We start from the raw sequence: 20100 nt of genomic DNA on the forward strand, positions 1-20100 counted from the left end.
TGATGGCAAAGGGCTATCATGAAATTCTTAGTATGGAGGAGATACATAATATAATTGGTCGATTATATGTGGTGGTTTGCCTTTAATAATGCATTGAACACGCCTAAAACAAGGCTGTTCACTGCTCCTGCCCAAGCTCTCCCAACCCCCCCCCCCTGTACTGCTCCCTCTGCACCTTTGATCACACTGCTCTTGATGCTGCTACTGTTTCTCCTATTAAATTCATCACGTGGTTGGTAAACCACTGACAGAGACGCAGGTTAACAGGCACATATGTATATCTAAACAATACATTTATTATGCACAGCTCCTTAAGGGACTAAATAGTGTGTATTTTCTTAACTACCCGTTTAATCACTTTAAATTATTCAGAAAATTCAATGAACATATCCTCAGGAAATGTGACTTGCATCTATGGAAAAAAACAGTGAAATACTGAGCCATGAGCACTTGGTTGTTTTAATCAACTACTATTTAATCATTTCAAGCAACACATCTCTTTTAGAAGACTATGTGTTTGAAAATGTTGATTAATTATTTCTGTATAGTGCTTACAGAGCTATTAATGGATTAATTGACCCTTCTGCAGATGCTTCCCCGAGGAGCTGTATCTGGCATTGGAAGAAGAGCTGATGTGTTCTCATCATCTTTTATTAACTTAATTCACAATCGGTGTTTCCTCCATATGGCCTAGTGCATTCAGGCCCCGATGTCGCTCTCAGGTTGGGTTCAATACTACACTCTCTGATATCCTTCATTCTGTGTGTGGACAATACCGAACAGTACTAGGTTTACTTGGGGATTGCAAATGTAGACATCTGGTTCTCCTTCCAGTCACACTCTTCCAGGAGATAATTAACAGACACAAGTGGTGTAATACACATTTACATGGCTTGTTTACATTTAACCTAGAAAACAAGTTAACAGCAGAGGCAGCAGGCCGCGAAGCAGAATCCCTGGAAAAATATAGACAGATTATCTTTAGAGTGCCGAGTAAACTGTTGCATCAGTGGTCCGTGTGTGTCATGGTGAGTTTATGAGTAAAATAATCCAGACTGAAGGCCTGTAAGGCTGGCACAGTATAGACAGTGACCTACAAATAAAGTATGACTCATTGAATTTCATCATGATCTGTCTCGTTCCGTTGGGCCAGGCGGCCTTTGTGTGTTCACTTGTTCACTTATGTAAATAAGCTGAATGTGCAATATAATCAGAGTCCGAGAAGAACATACTATTTTCCGTTGCCATACATAATTGAGTAAACAGGTCATCTTTTGTGAGCTATTATGATTATTGCATTTTTGGGTTTACGGATGACTGCGGCTCAGTGTGTGCTGGTTATTAATATTTTCAAATCAAATCATGTTTCCTATAATGGAAATAGGACAGGAGTTTCTGAACCCAGGCCTTAATCCTGGGATTACAAACGAGGGAATGTGCATAAGCTCATGACTACCATCTCTGTGGAAATGTGAAGAAACACTCAAATGCACCAAGTACACCGCAGCACGGATCTGCATGCAGCAGAACAAAAGTGTCCAATTAACTTCATGCAATACCCTCAAGGCAAACAAAATGAGAAGGGAAGGATGTAGTGAGAAGATGACATACTTATTTCTAGTATAATTCAAATGTTGAACAACCTTCTATTGCAGTTTGTTGTTATGATTGTGATTGCAATTATGTGTTATAAATAACCATTGTGCTATTCAGAAATTGCCAACCGAGCAGAGTGCCCAAATAAATAGCTGGATGATTTCTGCCCAAGGTGAAATTTTAGCAAAAGTGAATATACAAAAAACGTATCGCAGTCTCCGCATTAATGCACATTTCTGCCTAATTAAATAAATGGGAACAGGATTTGGGTAGAGAAGTGGACAATATGCTGTATGTGTGTGTGTGTGTGTGTGTGTGTGTGTGTGTGTGTGTGTGTGTGTGTGTGTGTGTGTGTTGCTTGTATATTTAGCAGCACTTACAATGATATCGAAATGGTATGGTCTGACGTAATGGCTGCTTAAATGGCTGCAACATTAGGCCTTCATCTTCACTGATCTCTGCATGTTGTCTATTTCACCACGTGGCGCCGCTGTTGATCCATCCGAGACAGCGCTACTCTCTGAAAGAAGTAGGCCACTCCCGTTTACAGGCGATTGGGGCATTTATTCAGTCTTTGTTAGAGAGGGAGCACGGTGGAACAAACACAGAATTTCCCAATCAAATTCAAAGCTCAGCTCGGTTGATATTTTCCATACTACCTGCAATATCCTGACTTGAATTCATATTCATGCTTAATTGGACAGAAACATGTCTTCGCCTTGTCAATGGAGATATTTTGGGATCTGTCTCGGGCTCTTTCTAGTGGAATTATACTGGGAAACGGTGTCTGGTCAGCTCTCCTATTCCGTCTCAGAGGAGGTAAACCTGGGGACTCCTATTGGAAACGTTGCAAAGGACCTAAACTTAAATTCACAGGAGTTGGAATCACGTATGTTTCAAATTGTTTCCGGATCAAAGAGAACATTCTTCGAGGTAAATCTAAAGACGGGTGTTCTGTATGTCAGTGAGAGAATAGACAGAGAGGAGCTCTGCGCCGAGGAAATTAAATGCTCAGTAAGTGTGGAAGCCGTCATAAATAACCCTTTGAAGCTTTACCGTATTGACGTTGACATTTTAGACGTAAATGACAATGCCCCATTGTTTACGACCAAATTGCAAAATCTGTACATCGCAGAGAGTACGTTACCAGGGGTGAAATTTGCATTATCTGAAGCAAGTGATGTAGATGTGGGGAGAAACGGGGTCAGTACTTACAAACTAAGCCAGAATGCACATTTCTCTTTGGATGTGCACAAAGCAGGTGACAGTGTGTCTGCTGAGTTAGTGTTGCAGAAAGCCTTAGACCGAGAGAAGCAGCCTGTGGTCACCATGACACTGACCGCTGTAGATGGAGGGAGTCCTCCGAAATCAGGCACCTCGCAGCTCGTTATTAATGTTTTAGACATCAACGATAACATTCCAATATTCAGTGAAACGTTGTATAAAACTAAAATCACAGAGAACACGCCATTGGGCACAGCAGTTATTGCCGTGAACGCCACCGATGCAGATGAAGACATCAACAGTGAGATTGTGTATTCACTGAGGAGCAAAGATCAAGATCACGTGCTTGATATCTTTGAAATTGAAAGTCGAACGGGAGTCATCAGGGTAAAAGGAAATATAGACTTCGAAGACAAAAGGGCTTTTGAGATACGTGTAGAGGCAAGTGATAAAGGGCAGCCTCCGATGTCTGCTCATTGTAAAGTGCTGGTAGAAGTGGTGGACGTAAATGACAATGCTCCCGAGATCACTGTGACGTCACTCCACGCCACAGTGAAAGAGGACGCTCATGCAGGCACCGTGGTGGCTCTCGTGTCAGTCTTCGATAAGGATGGTGGGAAGAACGGTGATGTGAACATTCAAATTAAAAACGGGGTTCCACTCAAACTCGAAACAAACTACAAAAATTATTATTCGTTGTTAGTTGACGGACCACTAGACAGAGAGAGTGTCTCTAACTACAACGTCACCATAGTGGCCACTGATGGAGGAACCCCGTCACTCTCCAGCACGAGTGTACTGTCGATACACATTGCTGATGTAAATGATAACCCACCTCGGTTCCCAGAGCCCCACATTAATGTATACCTGAAGGAGAACAGCCCAGTGGGAGAAATTATTAAAACAGTATCTGCCACTGATTCTGACGTGGACCAGAACAGCCACGTGAGTTATTCGTTTTTACAAAGTAGCCGTGACCCATCATCTACAATGGTGAATATAAATTCAGAGACTGGAGACATAGTCAGTCTGCAGTCTTTTAACTACGAGGAGTTAAACACCTTTCAGTTCAAAGTTCAGGCCACAGACTCTGGTGTTCCTCCGCTCAGCAGCAACGTGACTGTGAACGTTTTAGTCCTGGATGAGAACGACAACAGTCCCACGATCCTCGCGCCCTATTCTGAGCACGGCTCCGTTAACAGTGAGAGCATCCCCTATTCTGCTGAAGCGGGATACTTTGTGGCAAAGATCAGGGCTGTAGACGCAGACTCTGGATACAATGCGCTTCTTTCGTATCACCTGTCTGAGCCCAAAGGAAACAACCTCTTCCGGATCGGAACCAGCACCGGAGAGATCAGGACTAAGAGGAGAATGAGTGACAACGATCTGAAAGCTCACCCCTTGGTGGTGTTGGTTTCTGATAACGGAGAACCCTCCCTGTCAGCTACTGTGTCTATTGACGTGGTGGTGGTTGAAAGCACAGTTGACATCCAGACTCAGTTCAGACATGTTCCCCTAAAGGAGGACAGCTTCTCTGACTTAAACCTGTATCTGCTGATCGGCATCGTGTCGGTCTCGGTGATCTTTCTGCTGAGCCTCATCAGTTTAATAGCTGTCAAATGCCACAGGACCGACGGCAGCTTCAGCAGGTACAGCGCCCCAATGATCACCACCCACCCTGACGGGAGCTGGTCTTACTCCAAATCTACTCAGCAGTATGACGTGTGTTTCAGCTCAGACACGCTGAAGAGTGACGTAGTGGTTTTCCCCGCACAGTTTCCTCCTGTCGATGGTGAGCTGATCAGTATTAATGGAGGAGATACTTATACCAGAACTCAGACGTTACCCAACAAAGACAAGGTAAGAAAATGTTTCCTTTAGATGTGCTACTTTATTCTCCAGAGCTGCGGCTGACGTGAATCCCCGTGTTCCTTTTGTTAACATGTAGGAAGGAAAATACTTTGAACAATGTATTTGTCAACGTGTTGTATTATGTATATTAATGTGCTAACACAATATTGAAGTAAACATACAAGTTCTCATTCATCCGAGAGAACTGCCGTGTGTAGTTCGTTGTCCATGGTGCTGAAATGAGCACCACAGCTTGTTGCGTGCGCAAAACAAACTGTGGTGTGCTGTCTAATAACTATCGACATGTATTAATATATGTGAAGATTTTAGCACATTTAAAGAGTGTGTTTCTCTGAAGAACTTGCGCCTTTGTACTATTACACGTCCGTGAAGGATTACATAATGACATTCTACTTTTTGCTTATTTTGGTGTCCTTTGATTTTTGACTTATTGTTATCAGTATATTGACTTGGCCGTGTGACATGTGTTTTATCAGCTTTAGCATTTATTGTAGTTAATAAAACGACCACAAGGTGACATTGCAGACCGTCAGATGTAGATGTTCATGCTGCTTCAGGCTCCTCCCAGATTCAGAAGATGATTATGTTTCTCTGGGCTTTGTTACAAAGAGACGCAGCGCAAGAATGGACTGTGTGGCCATCATTTTGTCGGTTCCCACTCAAACAGCGAGGCAACTGGATTGTGGATCCTAGCTTTCATCCTGAACTATTACCCGGAATTGTGGACATTGGAATACAGGCACTGTTCACTTTGGATCAAAATATGTCGACGGGGATGTTACGGAGCCCTTTGGGTATTTATATACTCGTTGTTCTCTTGGATTGGTGCTGGGAAGCGGCGTCTGGGCAGCTCTCTTACTCTGTATCAGAAGAGGTAAACCCGGGGACTTCTGTGGGGAATCTCGCTAAAGATCTAAACATTAATGTCCACGACTTGGAGCCCCGTATGTTTCAGATCGTGAGCGGAATGAAAAGAAAATATTTCGATGTAAATCTGAAAACTGGTGTCCTTTATGTCAATGAAAGAATCGACAGCGAGGAGCTTTGTGCTAAATCTACAAAATGTTCTGTGAACGTCGAGGCAGTGATCAACAATCCACTGAAGCTTTACCGTTTAGAGGTAAATATAGTCGATATAAATGACAATACGCCATATTTCCCTGAGAAAGTGCAGTTTCTTAACATTGCTGAAAGTACCGTGTCAGGGGGGAAATTTGGATTTATAGGAGCATCGGACCTCGATGTTGGCAAGAATAGCGTTAGTACATACAAACTAAGTCCAAATGATTATTTTTCTTTAGAGGTCCACAAAGGGGGAGAGAGTGTGTCTGCACAGCTTGTGCTCCAGAAAGCTTTAGATCGAGAACAAGAACGCACTGTGAGATTAACAGTTACTGCTGTGGACGGGGGAAATCCACCCAAATCAGCAACCTCTCTCATCATTATCAATGTGTTAGACATCAATGACAACGCTCCGGTTTTCAGCAGTTCGTTATACAAGGCACGGATTTCTGAGAATTTAGCAGTCGGCAAAACTGTGATCGTTCTTAATGCAACAGACGCAGATGAGGGATTAAATGCAGAAATAGAATATTCTTTAAGGAATAAAGGACAGGATCGCATTTTACATTTATTTGAAATAGACTCGAAAACGGGTGCAATTTTTATCAAAGGTAAGATCGACTATGAGGAAAACCCCGCGTTTGAGATTCATGCAAAGGCCAGTGACAAAGGCCAACCTCCGATGTCTGCGGATTGTAAGGTGCTGGTAGAGGTGGTGGATCTAAATGACAACGCACCTGAAATCACTGTGACGTCACTACTAAACACAGTGAAAGAGGACACAGAAGTAGGAACTGCTATAGCACTCGTCTCTGTGTTGGACAAAGATGGAGGGGAACACGTTGCAGTAAAAGCTGTCATTCTAAACCAAAGCCCCTTTAAATTGGACAAAAATTATAACAATTATTATTCGTTAGTAGTTGATGGTCCACTTGACAGAGAAACTATGGCCGAGTACAATGTCGTCATCGTAGCAAATGATGAAGGGACTCCACCTCTCTCCAGCACCAGCATAGTGACCGTTCATGTTTCTGATGTCAACGACAACCCTCCTCGCTTCTCAGAGTCAATGGTTAATATATATGTTAAAGAGAATAGTCCAGTAGGAGCAGTTATCAAAACAGTGACTGCAATTGACGCCGATATAAGTCAAAATGGTGAGGTGAGATATTCTTTCTTAAAAAGTAACACTAACGTGTTGCCTCTCTCAACAATGGTGAATATAAACTCAGAGACTGGAGACATAGTCAGTCTGCAGTCTTTTAACTACGAGGAGTTAAACACCTTTCATTTCAAAGTTCAGGCCACAGACTCTGGTGTTCCTCCGCTCAGCAGCAACGTGACTGTGAACGTTTTAGTCCTGGATGAGAACGACAACAGTCCCACGATCCTCGCGCCCTATTCTGAGCACGGCTCCGTTAACAGTGAGAGCATCCCCTATTCTGCTGAAGCGGGATACTTTGTGGCAAAGATCAGGGCTGTAGACGCAGACTCTGGATACAATGCGCTGCTTTCTTACCACCTGTCTGAGCCCAAAGGAAACAACCTCTTCCGGATCGGAACCAGCACCGGAGAGATCAGGACTAAGAGGAGAATGAGTGACAACGACCTGAAAGCTCACCCCTTGGTGGTGTTGGTTTCTGATAACGGAGAACCCTCCCTGTCAGCTACTGTGTCTATTGAGGTGGTGGTGGTTGAAAGCATAGCTGACATCCAGACTCAGTTCAGACATGTGCCCCTAAAGGAGGACAGCTTCTCTGACTTAAACCTGTATCTGCTGATCGGCATCGTGTCGGTGTCGGTGATCTTTCTGCTGAGCCTCATCAGTTTAATAGCTGTCAAATGCCACAGGACCGACGGCAGCTTCAGCAGGTACAGCGCCCCAATGATCACCACCCACCCTGACGGGAGCTGGTCTTACTCCAAATCTACTCAGCAGTATGACGTGTGCTTCAGCTCAGACACGCTGAAGAGTGACGTAGTGGTTTTCCCACCCCAGTTTCCTGCTGTCGATGGTGAACTGATCAGTATTAATGGAGGAGATACTTATACCAGAACACAGACTTTACCCAATAAAGACAAGGTAAGAAAAGTATGAAAAGGCTATTTGTAATAATGTATTCCCGAGAGCTGAGGCTCAAAGCATGCTCCCTCCGTGTTTTATTTGTCTTCGTTGTAAAGTGAAATTACTTTGTGAGAAATACCCACAGTGTATTAAAATTAGCTGTCATGTTCAGTGCTACGAGCCAGTGCTAACAATATATAAGGTAATAAGACTTTCACACTACAGAAAGTGCGTTTCGCTGTCCATTGTTCTGAAAAAAGCACCACGGGATGCAGAGTGCGGATAGTGTATTGCGGAGTGTATATATTGTAAAAAGAGTAGTTTCATTTCCTGCCACATATATTTAGATTTTTCGAAATTATTCGTATTTATTCATGACATGTAAAACAAATTTCCCAATAGGAGATATTACACTAGCTTACTCCATTACTGTAATTACCTTTCCATGTGTTCCTTTCAGAAAATATCTAAATGTTGCAATTTTGAATTGCAATTAACATCTTCAGTTATCTATTTCTTCAGTGTGATGTAATGCTTTGCTCCAAATATATTAAATGTTTTTAAATGAATGCCTGGCTAAAAAGCTACACAAATTAACAGAGGAAGGTCTAATTGTATGGATAAGCAGATAGAAAGTCAGAAAGAGAACATGGGAAAATTAGAGTATATTAAGTCGAGATGTATAATTACTATTATTTGCCATATTTACAACTATATTTACTTTGACGGAATAGCTCTGTTTGAGTTGGTTAGTCATTCCATTGCTGCTGTAAGAGGTTGAATGTAGTTATTATACATCACCACATAGGGCCACTGTAGACCATGACATCTGAACGTTATTTTAGGAGGCGTATGACTCCTCCCAGAGACATGATGACGTTCCTCTGGGCTTTGTTACAAAGAGACGCAGGGCGAGAGAGAAAAGGGTGAAAGGCATTTCCCAGCTGCATATGCGAGAAACTGGAATGTGTACTTTCATTAGGATTTTTTGACGGGATTGGCTAACCTGGGATTTATGTATTTTTCGGGTTGGATTTAGTTATGTATCTCTCAAGCAAAGCAAACTGTTTTCGGATGTATCTTGTGGCCGTGCTGCTGAATTGTTGCTGGGAAGCGGCTTCTGGACAGCTCTCGTATTCCGTACCAGAGGAGGTAAACCCGGGGACTTCTGTTGGAAATATCGCCAAGGATCTAAATCTCAACGTGCAGGATTTAGAGTCTCGTATGTTTCAGATTGTCGCGGGTTCAAAGAGAAAATATTTTGATGTAAATCTGAAAACTGGTGTTCTTTATGTCAATGAAAGAATCGACAGAGAAGAGCTTTGTGCGAAGGCGACAACATGTACAGTCAATGTCGAGGCCGTGATCAATGACCCACTGAAGCTTTACCGGTTAGAGATAACTATAACTGATATGAATGACAATGCGCCCGTTTTCTCTGAACAATTGCAGTCAATTAACGTAGCGGAGAATACCTTTCCGGGAGTGAAATTTGGATTAATAGAGGCATCGGACTTGGATGTTGGAAAGAACGGCGTTAATACATACAAGCTTAGTAGTAATGATTATTTTTCTTTAGACATTCACAAAGGGGGAGACGGCGTGTCGGCCGAGTTAGTGCTGAAGAAATCCTTAGACCGAGAGCACGGCTCAGTAATACAACTCACACTAACTGCGCTGGATGGAGGGAATCCAAGCCGATCAGGAACCTCACAAATCGTTATCACTGTTTTGGATAATAACGACAATAATCCTGTTTTCAGTCAATCTTTATACAAAGTTAAAATGTTAGAAAACTTACCAACAGGGTCTGCTGTGATCGTTCTTAATGCAACAGACGCAGATGAGGGATTAAATGCAGAAATCGAATATTCTTTAAGAAGTAAAGGACAGGATCACATTTTACATTTATTTGAAATAGACTCGAAAACGGGTGCAATTTTAATCAAAGGTAAGATCGACTATGAGGAAAACCCCGCGTTTGAGATTCATGCACAGGCCAGCGACAAAGGCCAACCTCCGATGTCTGCTCACTGTAAGGTGCTGGTAGAGGTGGTGGATATAAATGACAACGCACCTGAGATCACTGTGACGTCACTACTAAACACAGTGAAGGAGGACACAGAAGTAGGAACTGCTATAGCACTCGTTTCTGTGTTGGACAAAGATGGAAGGGAAAACGGTGCAGTAAAAGCTGTCATTCAAAACCAAAGCCCCTTTAAATTGGACACAAATTATAAAAATTATTATTCGTTAGTAGTTGATGGTCCACTTGACAGAGAAACTATGGCCGAGTACAATGTCGTCATCGTAGCAAATGATGAAGGGACTCCACCTCTCTCCAGCACCAGCATAGTGACCGTTCATGTTTCTGATGTCAACGACAACCCTCCTCGCTTCTCAGAGTCAATGGTTAATATATATGTTAAAGAGAATAGTCCAGTAGGAGCAGTTATCAAAACAGTGACTGCAATTGACGCCGATATAAGTCAAAATGGTGAGGTGAGATATTCTTTCTTAAAAATTAACACTAACGTGTTGCCTCTCTCAACAATGGTGAATATAAACTCAGAGACTGGAGACATAGTCAGTCTGCAGTCTTTTAACTACGAGGAGTTAAACACCCTTCAGTTCAAAGTTCAGGCCACAGACTCTGGTGTTCCTCCGCTCAGCAGCAACGTGACTGTGAACGTTTTAGTCCTGGATGAGAACGACAACAGTCCCACGATCCTCGCGCCCTATTCTGAGCACGGCTCCGTTAACAGTGAGAGCATCCCCTATTCTGCTGAAGCGGGATACTTTGTGGCAAAGATCAGGGCTGTAGACGCAGACTCTGGATACAATGCGCTGCTTTCTTACCACCTGTCTGAGCCCAAAGGAAACAACCTCTTCCGGATCGGAACCAGCACCGGAGAGATCAGGACTAAGAGGAGAATGAGTGACAACGACCTGAAAGCTCACCCCTTGGTGGTGTTGGTTTCTGATAACGGAGAACCCTCCCTGTCAGCTACTGTGTCTATTGAGGTGGTGGTGGTTGAAAGCATAGCTGACATCCAGACTCAGTTCAGACATGTCCCCCTAAAGGAGGACAGCTTCTCTGACTTAAACCTGTATCTGCTGATCGGCATCGTGTCGGTGTCGGTGATCTTTCTGCTGAGCCTCATCAGTTTAATAGCTGTCAAATGCCACAGGACCGACGGCAGCTTCAGCAGGTACAGCGCCCCAATGATCACCACCCACCCTGACGGGAGCTGGTCTTACTCCAAATCTACTCAGCAGTATGACGTGTGTTTCAGCTCAGACACACTGAAGAGTGACGTAGTGGTTTTCCCCGCTCAGTTTCCTCCTGTAGATGGAGAACTGATCAGTATTAACGGAGGAGATACTTATACCAGAACTCAGACTTTACCCAACCAAGACAAGGTAAGAACATGCATTAAGTCAGTAATTGGATGGGAATTGATGTCGTTTTACTCAAAGTCCTTTTCAAAAGGGATTTGCGCCATGGCGGGTGACTACAACATGATAAAAACACTTCTGTTTGCGTTGCAAAATAAACACTCAACATGATTTGAGTATGTTCATGTGAATAAGCCTGCATGGTCTTAATGTTTTTTTGGGATTTGGGATCTCAGTCTTCACTTCATTTATAAACCCCAGTAAAACAATCTTTAACCTTAGTTGTTTCCTTTCCTTTTTTTGTGTTTTTTTATAGACAACGGCTATATTGTTGATGTTCTTACTAAACCGTCTTCCTGGAACGTTGTTGCAAAACCTTCTTTTGTAACAGCAATACTCGACTTGTGGATCTTTGTCTGGAAATGTTTCTAAAATAAGTCATATTGTCAAAAACATAGGGATGAAATGTTAAACCAAAGGATATGCATAACGTATGCAGTCATGCTGACTCTTCTTGGAGTTGTGGATTGACTTGGCATGTTCAATGATAATTGAAGCATGCAAGTCTAATACAGTTCATGTTCAGTGTAGTTATATGTGTCCACAAGGGGACATTGTAGACCATCACATTTGAACTTCCTCTAGTGGCTCGGGGCTCCTCCCAGATTCAGAGGACGACGCTGTTTCTCAGGCGATTGAAACAAAGAGACTTAGACGACGAGAGAGAGCGGTATTCTTATTGCAGAGGAAATATTCCAAACAACTCCTTTATGGGGGATATTGTATTTAGTTTCTTGATTTGATGGTCGTTATTGGCCGAATCTATGATTTTTCACAACGAATGGAATTATGCATTTGCCGAGCAGAACGAGCTCTGCGTGGATTTATCTCATGTGTCTGCTGCTGGATTGCTACTGGGAAACGGTATGTGGGCAGCTCTCTTACTCCGTCTCAGAGGAGGTAAATCTGGGGACTGTTGTCGGAAATATCGCCAAAGATTTGAACATCAATGTCCAAGACTTGGAGTCCCGCATGTTTCAACTCGTTGCTGGATCAAAGAGGAAATATCTGGAGGTAAATCTAAAGACTGGTGTCCTGTATGTTAATGAGAGAATAGATCGAGAGGAACTCTGCGGCGATGAACCCAAATGTACCCTCAGCGTAGAAGCAGTTATTAATAACCCGTTAAAATTGTACCGGATTGAAATAATAATTTTAGATGAAAATGATAATTCACCATCATTTCTCAGCACGTCACAGGTAATTAACATTACAGAGATTACAGCAGCAGGGGCTACATTTCCTCTGCATACGGCTGACGATGCAGATGTCGGAAGAAATACTGTAAATACCTACAAGCTGAGCCCAAATGAACACTTCTCTCTAGCCACGCACAAAGGAGGGAGTGTATCTGTCGAATTATTGCTTCAGAAAGTTTTAGACAGAGAAACACAGCCTGTGATTAAACTCACACTGACGGCCATTGATGGAGGAACTCCTGCTAAATCAGGGAGTATGGTAATTATAGTTAATGTCTTGGACATTAATGATAATCCTCCTGTATTCAGTCAAACTCTGTATAAAGCTAGTGTGTATGAGAACACTAAGATTGGAACATCAATATTCACTCTAAATGCTACCGATTTAGATGCAGGTCAAAATGGACAAGTGTTATATTCATTCGGTAATTTAGGTCGAGGGAAACAAACTGATCTTTTTGCAATTGATGAAAAAACTGGGACTTTAACGAATAAAAAGAATATCGATTTTGAAGAAAATAATGCTTTTGAGATCAGAGTACAAGCTAGTGATGGAGCTTCCTCACCGATGACCTCACATGCCAAATTATTGATTGAAGTTTTAGACGTCAACGACAATGCCCCTGAAGTTTCAGTGACATCATTGTTGAACACCGTGAGGGAGGATGCGGCCATTGGCACCGCTATTGCACTGGTTTCAGTATTTGATAAAGACGGAGGTAAAAACGGGATGGTGAACTGTGAAATTTCCAATGATGTTCCTTTTAAATTAGAGTCAAATTATAAGAATTACTATTCGTTGGTTGTGGACGGACCTCTTGACAGGGAGAGCAGATCTCAATACAGTATTAGCATTACTGCGTCTGATGAGGGCAGCCCACCTCTCTCTAGCACGAGCGTTATCAATGTACATGTATCAGATGTAAATGATAACATACCTCTATTTACAGAAAACATGATCAATATCTATGTGAAAGAAAACAGTCGAATAGGAGCAGTTATAAAAACAGTTTCAGTAATTGATGCTGACATCGATCAAAATGGTCAGGTGACCTATTCATTTTTAAAAAGTAACAGTAACTCATTGCCTCTCTCAACAATGGTGAATATAAATTCAGAGACTGGAGACATAGTCAGTCTGCAGACTTTTAACTACGAGGAGTTAAAAACCTTTCAGTTCAAAGTTCAGGCCACAGACTCTGGTGTTCCTCCGCTCAGCAGCAACGTGACTGTGAACGTTTTAGTCCTGGATGAGAACGACAACAGTCCCACGATCCTCGCGCCCTATTCTGAGCACGGCTCCGTTAACAGTGAGAGCATCCCCTATTCTGCTGAAGCGGGATACTTTGTGGCAAAGATCAGGGCTGTAGACGCAGACTCTGGATACAATGCGCTGCTTTCTTACCACCTGTCTGAGCCCAAAGGAAACAACCTCTTCCGGATCGGAACCAGCACCGGAGAGATCAGGACTAAGAGGAGAATGAGTGACAACGACCTGAAAGCTCACCCCTTGGTGGTGTTGGTTTCTGATAACGGAGAACCCTCCCTGTCAGCTACTGTGTCTATTGACGTGGTGGTGGTTGAAAGCACAGCTGACATCCAGACTCAGTTCAGACATGTTCCCCTAAAGGAGGACAGCTTCTCTGACTTAAACCTGTATCTGCTGATCGGCATCGTGTCGGTGTCGGTGATCTTTCTGCTGAGCCTCATCAGTTTAATAGCTGTCAAATGCCACAGGACCGACGGCAGCTTCAGCAGGTACAGCGCCCCAATGATCACCACCCACCCTGACGGGAGCTGGTCTTACTCCAAATCTACTCAGCAGTATGACGTGTGTTTCAGCTCAGACACACTGAAGAGTGACGTAATGGTTTTCCCCGCTCAGTTTCCTCCTGTAGATGGAGAACTGATCAGTATTAATGGAGGAGATACTTATACCAGAACTCAGACTTTACCCAACCAAGACAAGGTAAGAGTAACAAGTTTATAATCGCCTACAGATTAAGATTATACTGTGATTATGCTGTCCTTGCTTTCTAGTTAGTTATTTTTTAATTCCTTCTTTTCTGCATTTTTTGACATATAACACACAGTGTGAAAACAGATCTATGCCATTTTCACCTATTTCAAAATGGTGAAGTTGTGTATCCGTCATCGTCTACAATGTGTAAGCCAGTCTGTTCTGTTTAAGTTCGCTTTCCATGGTGCTGAAGTAAAAAAATAGTCAAACCCGGTTAATAAGATTGGTGTAGATAGAAGATTTGTACTGTATTTCTACACATCAAGGAAAGTTAGATAATTCTTGACCTGAGCTGCTGATAATGTGACACGGATTTTAAAAAAAAACTTTTTTACTTTTATTCACGCCCAGGGGCGTCTCTAGACCCCCTGGGGGCCTTAGGCAAGAAGGACCATGGGGCAAAAACATAATTCCAAATACAAATTAGCACCAGTTTAGACAGACTAAACTGACAGAAAAATTGATTTGATGCTGGTATCAGTTTTAACATTTGACAACAAATGCTTTATTATGGGAGAAAATATCATTGGCTTTGGCAGCAAAGGACTAACTTATTGTGTGGCTATGAATGTGTTTAGAAGAAAATGGCTGAATTCACTTTACACGGAATCTGCGGAGTGTCTGCTCTCTTATGCGACGCTGTTTCATTGTGTAGCATAATGCTACGTAGCGTTAGCCACCAAAACGCGCCAATCGGTTGACGAAATTCTGCGATATGAAATTTGATATTTGGTAATTCATTTAGTTAGTGTTTGGAGCTTATATATTCTTGTAGCCCAGATTATTCTGTTTAATTTGATGGCTATATTTGTTTGTGATCAGTCTTCGTATGAAGCTTATCTGTTGTTAAATGTTTTGATTTGCACCCGGGTTCAAGAGGTTGATGTGCAGTAAACGTATTTGGTGCCTGGTGGATGATGTTTGGGATGGCAGGCTGGCTGGCAGCACTACTTGTTCATAATGTAACACACATAGCTTCCACATTCCCACTTGCCACTGTCACGTTTTTTCTTTTCATCCTCTTATTGTTTTTTTTTTCGTTTCGTGTGCCCAGAGTGATATGTTCGCTTCATTTTTTCATTTTGTTTGTTTGTGTTTGACCGGCAACGCAGGTCGATGCCGGCTAGTAAGGTGGCCCCATTAGGGAGATTCCCGATGTGTCATTGCAGTGTCTACGGGGGTTTCAAGTTGTGTCGCTGATATGGAGCGATATCAGCCGTCTGTCGGGGCCCCCTACTAGCAACTAGCCAGTGACAACTCGGAAAGGGCCATGTGGGGGCATTTCCGATGCGTAGTCGTTGCAGCGTCTAAAGGGGTTCCATTATTTTGTCATTGACGTCGGCCGTCCCTCGGGGCCCCCTTCAGCTCGGGGCCCTAGGCAATTGCCTAGGTTGCCTGTTCAGTTGCGGCGCCTCTGTTCACGCCGGTTCTAAGTGTCCCGGTTCATCTCTCTTTTGACAATAACTCTGATGGAGTTTGTTTATGGTGGCGCACAGTTTGGCATCATATATATGGCCGAATTGTTTGCAGGGGTTGCTTGGTTTTGTTTCTCAAAGTCCACTAATGTACTTTATATATAAGAGACGTGTGTTACTTCCGTGCGGTATCGGCCTACTCCTTCATATTCTGATAATGCTTTCAATTTGCTATACTTACATTTATTTTGAGCATATCAACAAACATCCTTTGATAAATTATTATTCTATTGTTATTGTTGCTATTGCATTTGCGGTATATTGTGAAGGATTGCGTGGATTACATATCAGTTAAATAAGCATGCCAATCCCAAAGGTATAGTTTACCCTCATGTTGAAATGCATAACACGTTGCGTATTAACAGATAATACAATCAGCTTTTTAAAAAAAAACACGTGATATTTCCTATATAGCTTTCTGTTCGTTTTAAAATAAATTAGCCAGTTTTGTGCTGAGCATCAAATAGAGATGGCTTCTGTGACCTTGTGCTGTTTTTCCTTCTGGTTTGTAATGTAATGAATCCAAAAGACCATAGGGGGGCACTATAGACCATAACACAGATGATTGTATTTAAATACCCAGGCCCCTCCCAGATAAAGAGCGTCATGATGTCTTTCTTGTTGGGCTTTTGACACAAAGAGAGACAGAAGCAGAGCGCTACGGCTGAGAAATCAGCTGCATTGTGGACAAATCAGAGGAAAAAGGAACACAGTTTCAGTCAATACTCGGCATCCAAAAGACTTGGTTCTATGTTGGTTTCACGTCGGATTGGATTATGTCTTCGATTAACAGGCTTCCTGTAGTGGCATACGTGTTATTTGTGCTGCTGGGCTGTTACTGGGAAGCGGTGTACGGGCAGCTCTCCTACTCCATATCAGAGGAAGTGAATCCGGGGACATCTGTTGGAAATATAGCCAAGGATCTAAACCTCAATGTCGACGATCTGGAGTCTCGTATGTTTCAGATTGTTACCGGATCAAAGAGAACATTTTTCGAGGTAAATCTTAAGACTGGTGTTCTTTTTGTCAGTGAGAGAATAGACCGAGAGGAGCTCTGCGCTAAGGCAACGAAATGCACAGTGAGCGTAGAGGCAGTGGTAAATATCCCATTGAAGCTGTATCGTTTAGAAATACATATCCTAGATGTTAATGACAATTATCCGTCTTTTAGTGCTAAATCTCAAAGTATCGAAATAGCAGAAAGCACTCTACCTGGGACTGCATTTCTTGTGCTGTCGGCCTATGATGCCGATGTCGGCAAAAACGGTATTAATACATACAAGCTAAATAAAAATGAACACTTTTCGTTGTCTGTAAACAAAGGAGATAGTGTTTCTGCTGAGATAGTGCTCCAAAAACCTTTGGACCGAGAAAAACAGACTGTAATTAATCTCACATTGACTGCAGTAGACGGAGGGACACCTCCAAAATCCGGAACATCGAACATAATAATACAGGTCTTGGATAATAATGATAACACCCCGATATTTACAAAAACATTATATAAAACAAGTATTACTGAAAATATACCTAGTGGTACATCAGTAATTACAGTAAGGGCAACAGACGCGGATGAAGGACCAAACGGGGAGATTTCATATTCACTGAGCAACAAAGATCAAGACCATGTTTTAGAAATATTTCAAATTGATGAGCACACGGGCATATTGACAGTCAAGGGAAAGATTGACTTTGAAGAGCACCCTGCTTTTGAAATCCGTGTGCAAGCTAGTGACAAAGGCGTTCCTCCAATGGCAGCACAGTGCAAAGTACTAATAGAGGTGTTGGATTTAAATGACAACACTCCTGAAATAGCTATTACATCATTAATAAACAGAGTGAAAGAAGATGCCAAAATAGGCACTGCTGTTGCACTTGTCTCCGTCCTGGACAGAGATGGAGGTGAAAATGCAGCAGTTTATTGTGCTATTAAAAATGACAGCCCCTTTAGATTGGAAACGAATTATAAAAACTATTACTCGTTGGTGGTAGACGGTGAGCTCGACAGGGAGAGTGCTTCACATTATAATGTCACCATCACAGCTACAGACGATGGAATCCCTGCTCTCACGAGCACCAGTGAGCTTACGGTTTATATTTCCGACGTCAATGACAACTCGCCCCGTTTTTCAGACACGTTGGTCAATGTCTATGTAAAAGAGAATAGTCCGGTTGGAGAAGTTCTAAAACGAGTCTCTGCAGTTGATGCTGACATCGATCAAAACAGTCAGGTGAGCTTTTCGATAATCGAAAGTAACAGTAACTCATTACCTCTCTCAACAATGGTGAATATAAACTCAGAGACCGGAGACATAGTCAGTCTGCAGTCGTTTAACTACGAGGAGTTAAACACCTTTCAGTTCAAAGTTCAGGCCACAGACTCTGGTGTTCCTCCGCTCAGCAGCAACGTGACTGTGAACGTTTTAGTCCTGGATGAGAACGACAACAGTCCCACGATCCTCGCGCCCTATTCTGAGCACGGCTCCGTTAACAGTGAGAGCATCCCCTATTCTGCTGAAGCGGGATACTTTGTGGCAAAGATCAGGGCTGTAGACGCAGACTCTGGATACAATGCGCTGCTTTCGTATCACCTGTCTGAGCCCAAAGGAAACAACCTCTTCCGGATCGGAACCAGCACCGGAGAGATCAGGACTAAGAGGAGAATGAGTGACAACGACCTGAAAGCTCACCCCTTGGTGGTGTTGGTTTCTGATAACGGAGAACCCTCCCTGTCAGCTACTGTGTCTATTGACGTGGTGGTGGTTGAAAGCACAGCTGACATCCAGACTCAGTTCAGACATGTCCCCCTAAAGGAGGACAGCTTCTCTGACTTAAACCTGTATCTGCTGATCGGCATCGTGTCGGTGTCGGTGATCTTTCTGCTGAGCCTCATCAGTTTAATAGCTGTCAAATGCCACAGGACTGACGGCAGCTTCAGCAGGTACAGCGCCCCAATGATCACCACCCACCCTGACGGGAGCTGGTCTTACTCCAAATCTACTCAGCAGTATGACGTGTGTTTCAGCTCAGACACGCTGAAGAGTGACGTAGTGGTTTTCCCCGCACAGTTTCCTCCTGTAGATGGTGAGCTGATCAGTATTAACGGAGGAGATACTTATAACAGAACACAGACTTTACCCAACAAAGACAAGGTAAGATATTGAATACATTAAGGACTCTTTGTTTCACATTTTCTATCGGCAGAGGGATCATTTGTTACAATAAAATGCTGTTTTATGTCGGCCCACGACAAAGAGCCCTGGATAGCGGTAAAAAAACATCCATTTACACTTACTCTCCCTTTAAACTGTGACAGTAATACAAAGTCGAAGTAAACAAAGTTATAGCTTTTGTATAGACACATGTAACTGTACGGGTAAGAAAAAAAGAGCGGTGCTCTGCAGTGATCATGGCATTTATATTTAGCACTGACACTCCTTTTTTTCATCAAGACAAAAATCTAAATCTATATGTGCAAGTTTTATGGGTGTTTCTTTGTTGGTTTATGTTTTTAATTCAGTAATGTTTGGCTGCTGTTTCTTATTCTATGGGTGTGTCGCTGTCCTTGGTGCTGAACTAAACTTGTTAAACATTCGCAGGACATGATGCAAAACCAAACGTTGTTTAAGATTGTTTTTAAATATATTAACACATATATTTTGCAATAACGGTTCAACATGAAGTCACATATTTCATCATTTATCAGTCAGATTGCGCTTCAGTTTTGTCCGCGTTTTTGTATAAAGGGTTTCAGTTCATTTCTCAAAGATGCTGTCTTCCAAATAGCATCATCGTTAGGTTGTGAATATTTACGGTGCTGAGCGTCCTATATTATTTTACCCTTTGGTTTCAGCAATTGTTTCTTGTTTAAGGAACATTTTAATGTATAATTTATTCCAATGCCATTGTTTTATTAAGCATGTAGTTATGGTAAATGTCCACATGGAGACACTGTAGACCTCCACATGTGTACGGTGCCTTTGGTGTCGTTGGGCTCCTCCCAGATTCAGAGGACGATGCATCGCTGGGCTTTGTTACAGAGAGAGGTCGGACGACAAAGAGCGGCTGGCTGGTTTGATCATGGAAATCTCGACGTTTCAGATTAGAATATATCATCTTTGATCTTGA

The 20100-nt window shown here is 42.6% G+C and overlaps 4 protein-coding genes across 4 annotated transcripts; all 4 read left to right on the plus strand.

Annotated features, from left to right (window-relative positions):
- The first annotated feature begins 2304 nt into the window (after nucleotides 1-2304).
- On the plus strand, nucleotides 2305-4701 carry LOC117737959 (protocadherin alpha-3-like). Its single transcript, XM_034544216.1, has one exon. It carries the CDS (start codon nucleotides 2305-2307, stop codon nucleotides 4699-4701), a length of 2397 nt encoding a protein of 798 aa, XP_034400107.1.
- A 754-nt stretch (nucleotides 4702-5455) lies between these two features.
- LOC117737960 (protocadherin alpha-3-like) lies at nucleotides 5456-7852 on the plus strand. The gene has a single exon (XM_034544217.1). It carries the CDS (start codon nucleotides 5456-5458, stop codon nucleotides 7850-7852), a length of 2397 nt encoding a protein of 798 aa, XP_034400108.1.
- Nucleotides 7853-8860: 1008 nt separating this feature from the next.
- On the plus strand, nucleotides 8861-11917 carry LOC117737961 (protocadherin alpha-3-like). Its single transcript, XM_034544218.1, has 2 exons — nucleotides 8861-11242; nucleotides 11864-11917. Exons 1-2 carry the CDS (start codon nucleotides 8861-8863, stop codon nucleotides 11915-11917), a joined length of 2436 nt encoding a protein of 811 aa, XP_034400109.1.
- A 192-nt stretch (nucleotides 11918-12109) lies between these two features.
- Nucleotides 12110-20078, plus strand: LOC117737962 (cadherin-related tumor suppressor-like). Its single transcript, XM_034544219.1, has 4 exons — nucleotides 12110-14452; nucleotides 15552-15559; nucleotides 16766-19124; nucleotides 19977-20078. The coding sequence occupies exons 1-4, from the start codon at nucleotides 12110-12112 to the stop codon at nucleotides 20076-20078; spliced, it is 4812 nt and encodes a 1603-aa protein (XP_034400110.1).
- The last annotated feature ends 22 nt before the right edge of the window (nucleotides 20079-20100 follow it).

Source organism: Cyclopterus lumpus, chromosome 10, assembly GCF_009769545.1.
Source record: "Cyclopterus lumpus isolate fCycLum1 chromosome 10, fCycLum1.pri, whole genome shotgun sequence".
Classification (NCBI taxonomy): Eukaryota; Metazoa; Chordata; class Actinopteri; order Perciformes; family Cyclopteridae; genus Cyclopterus; species Cyclopterus lumpus.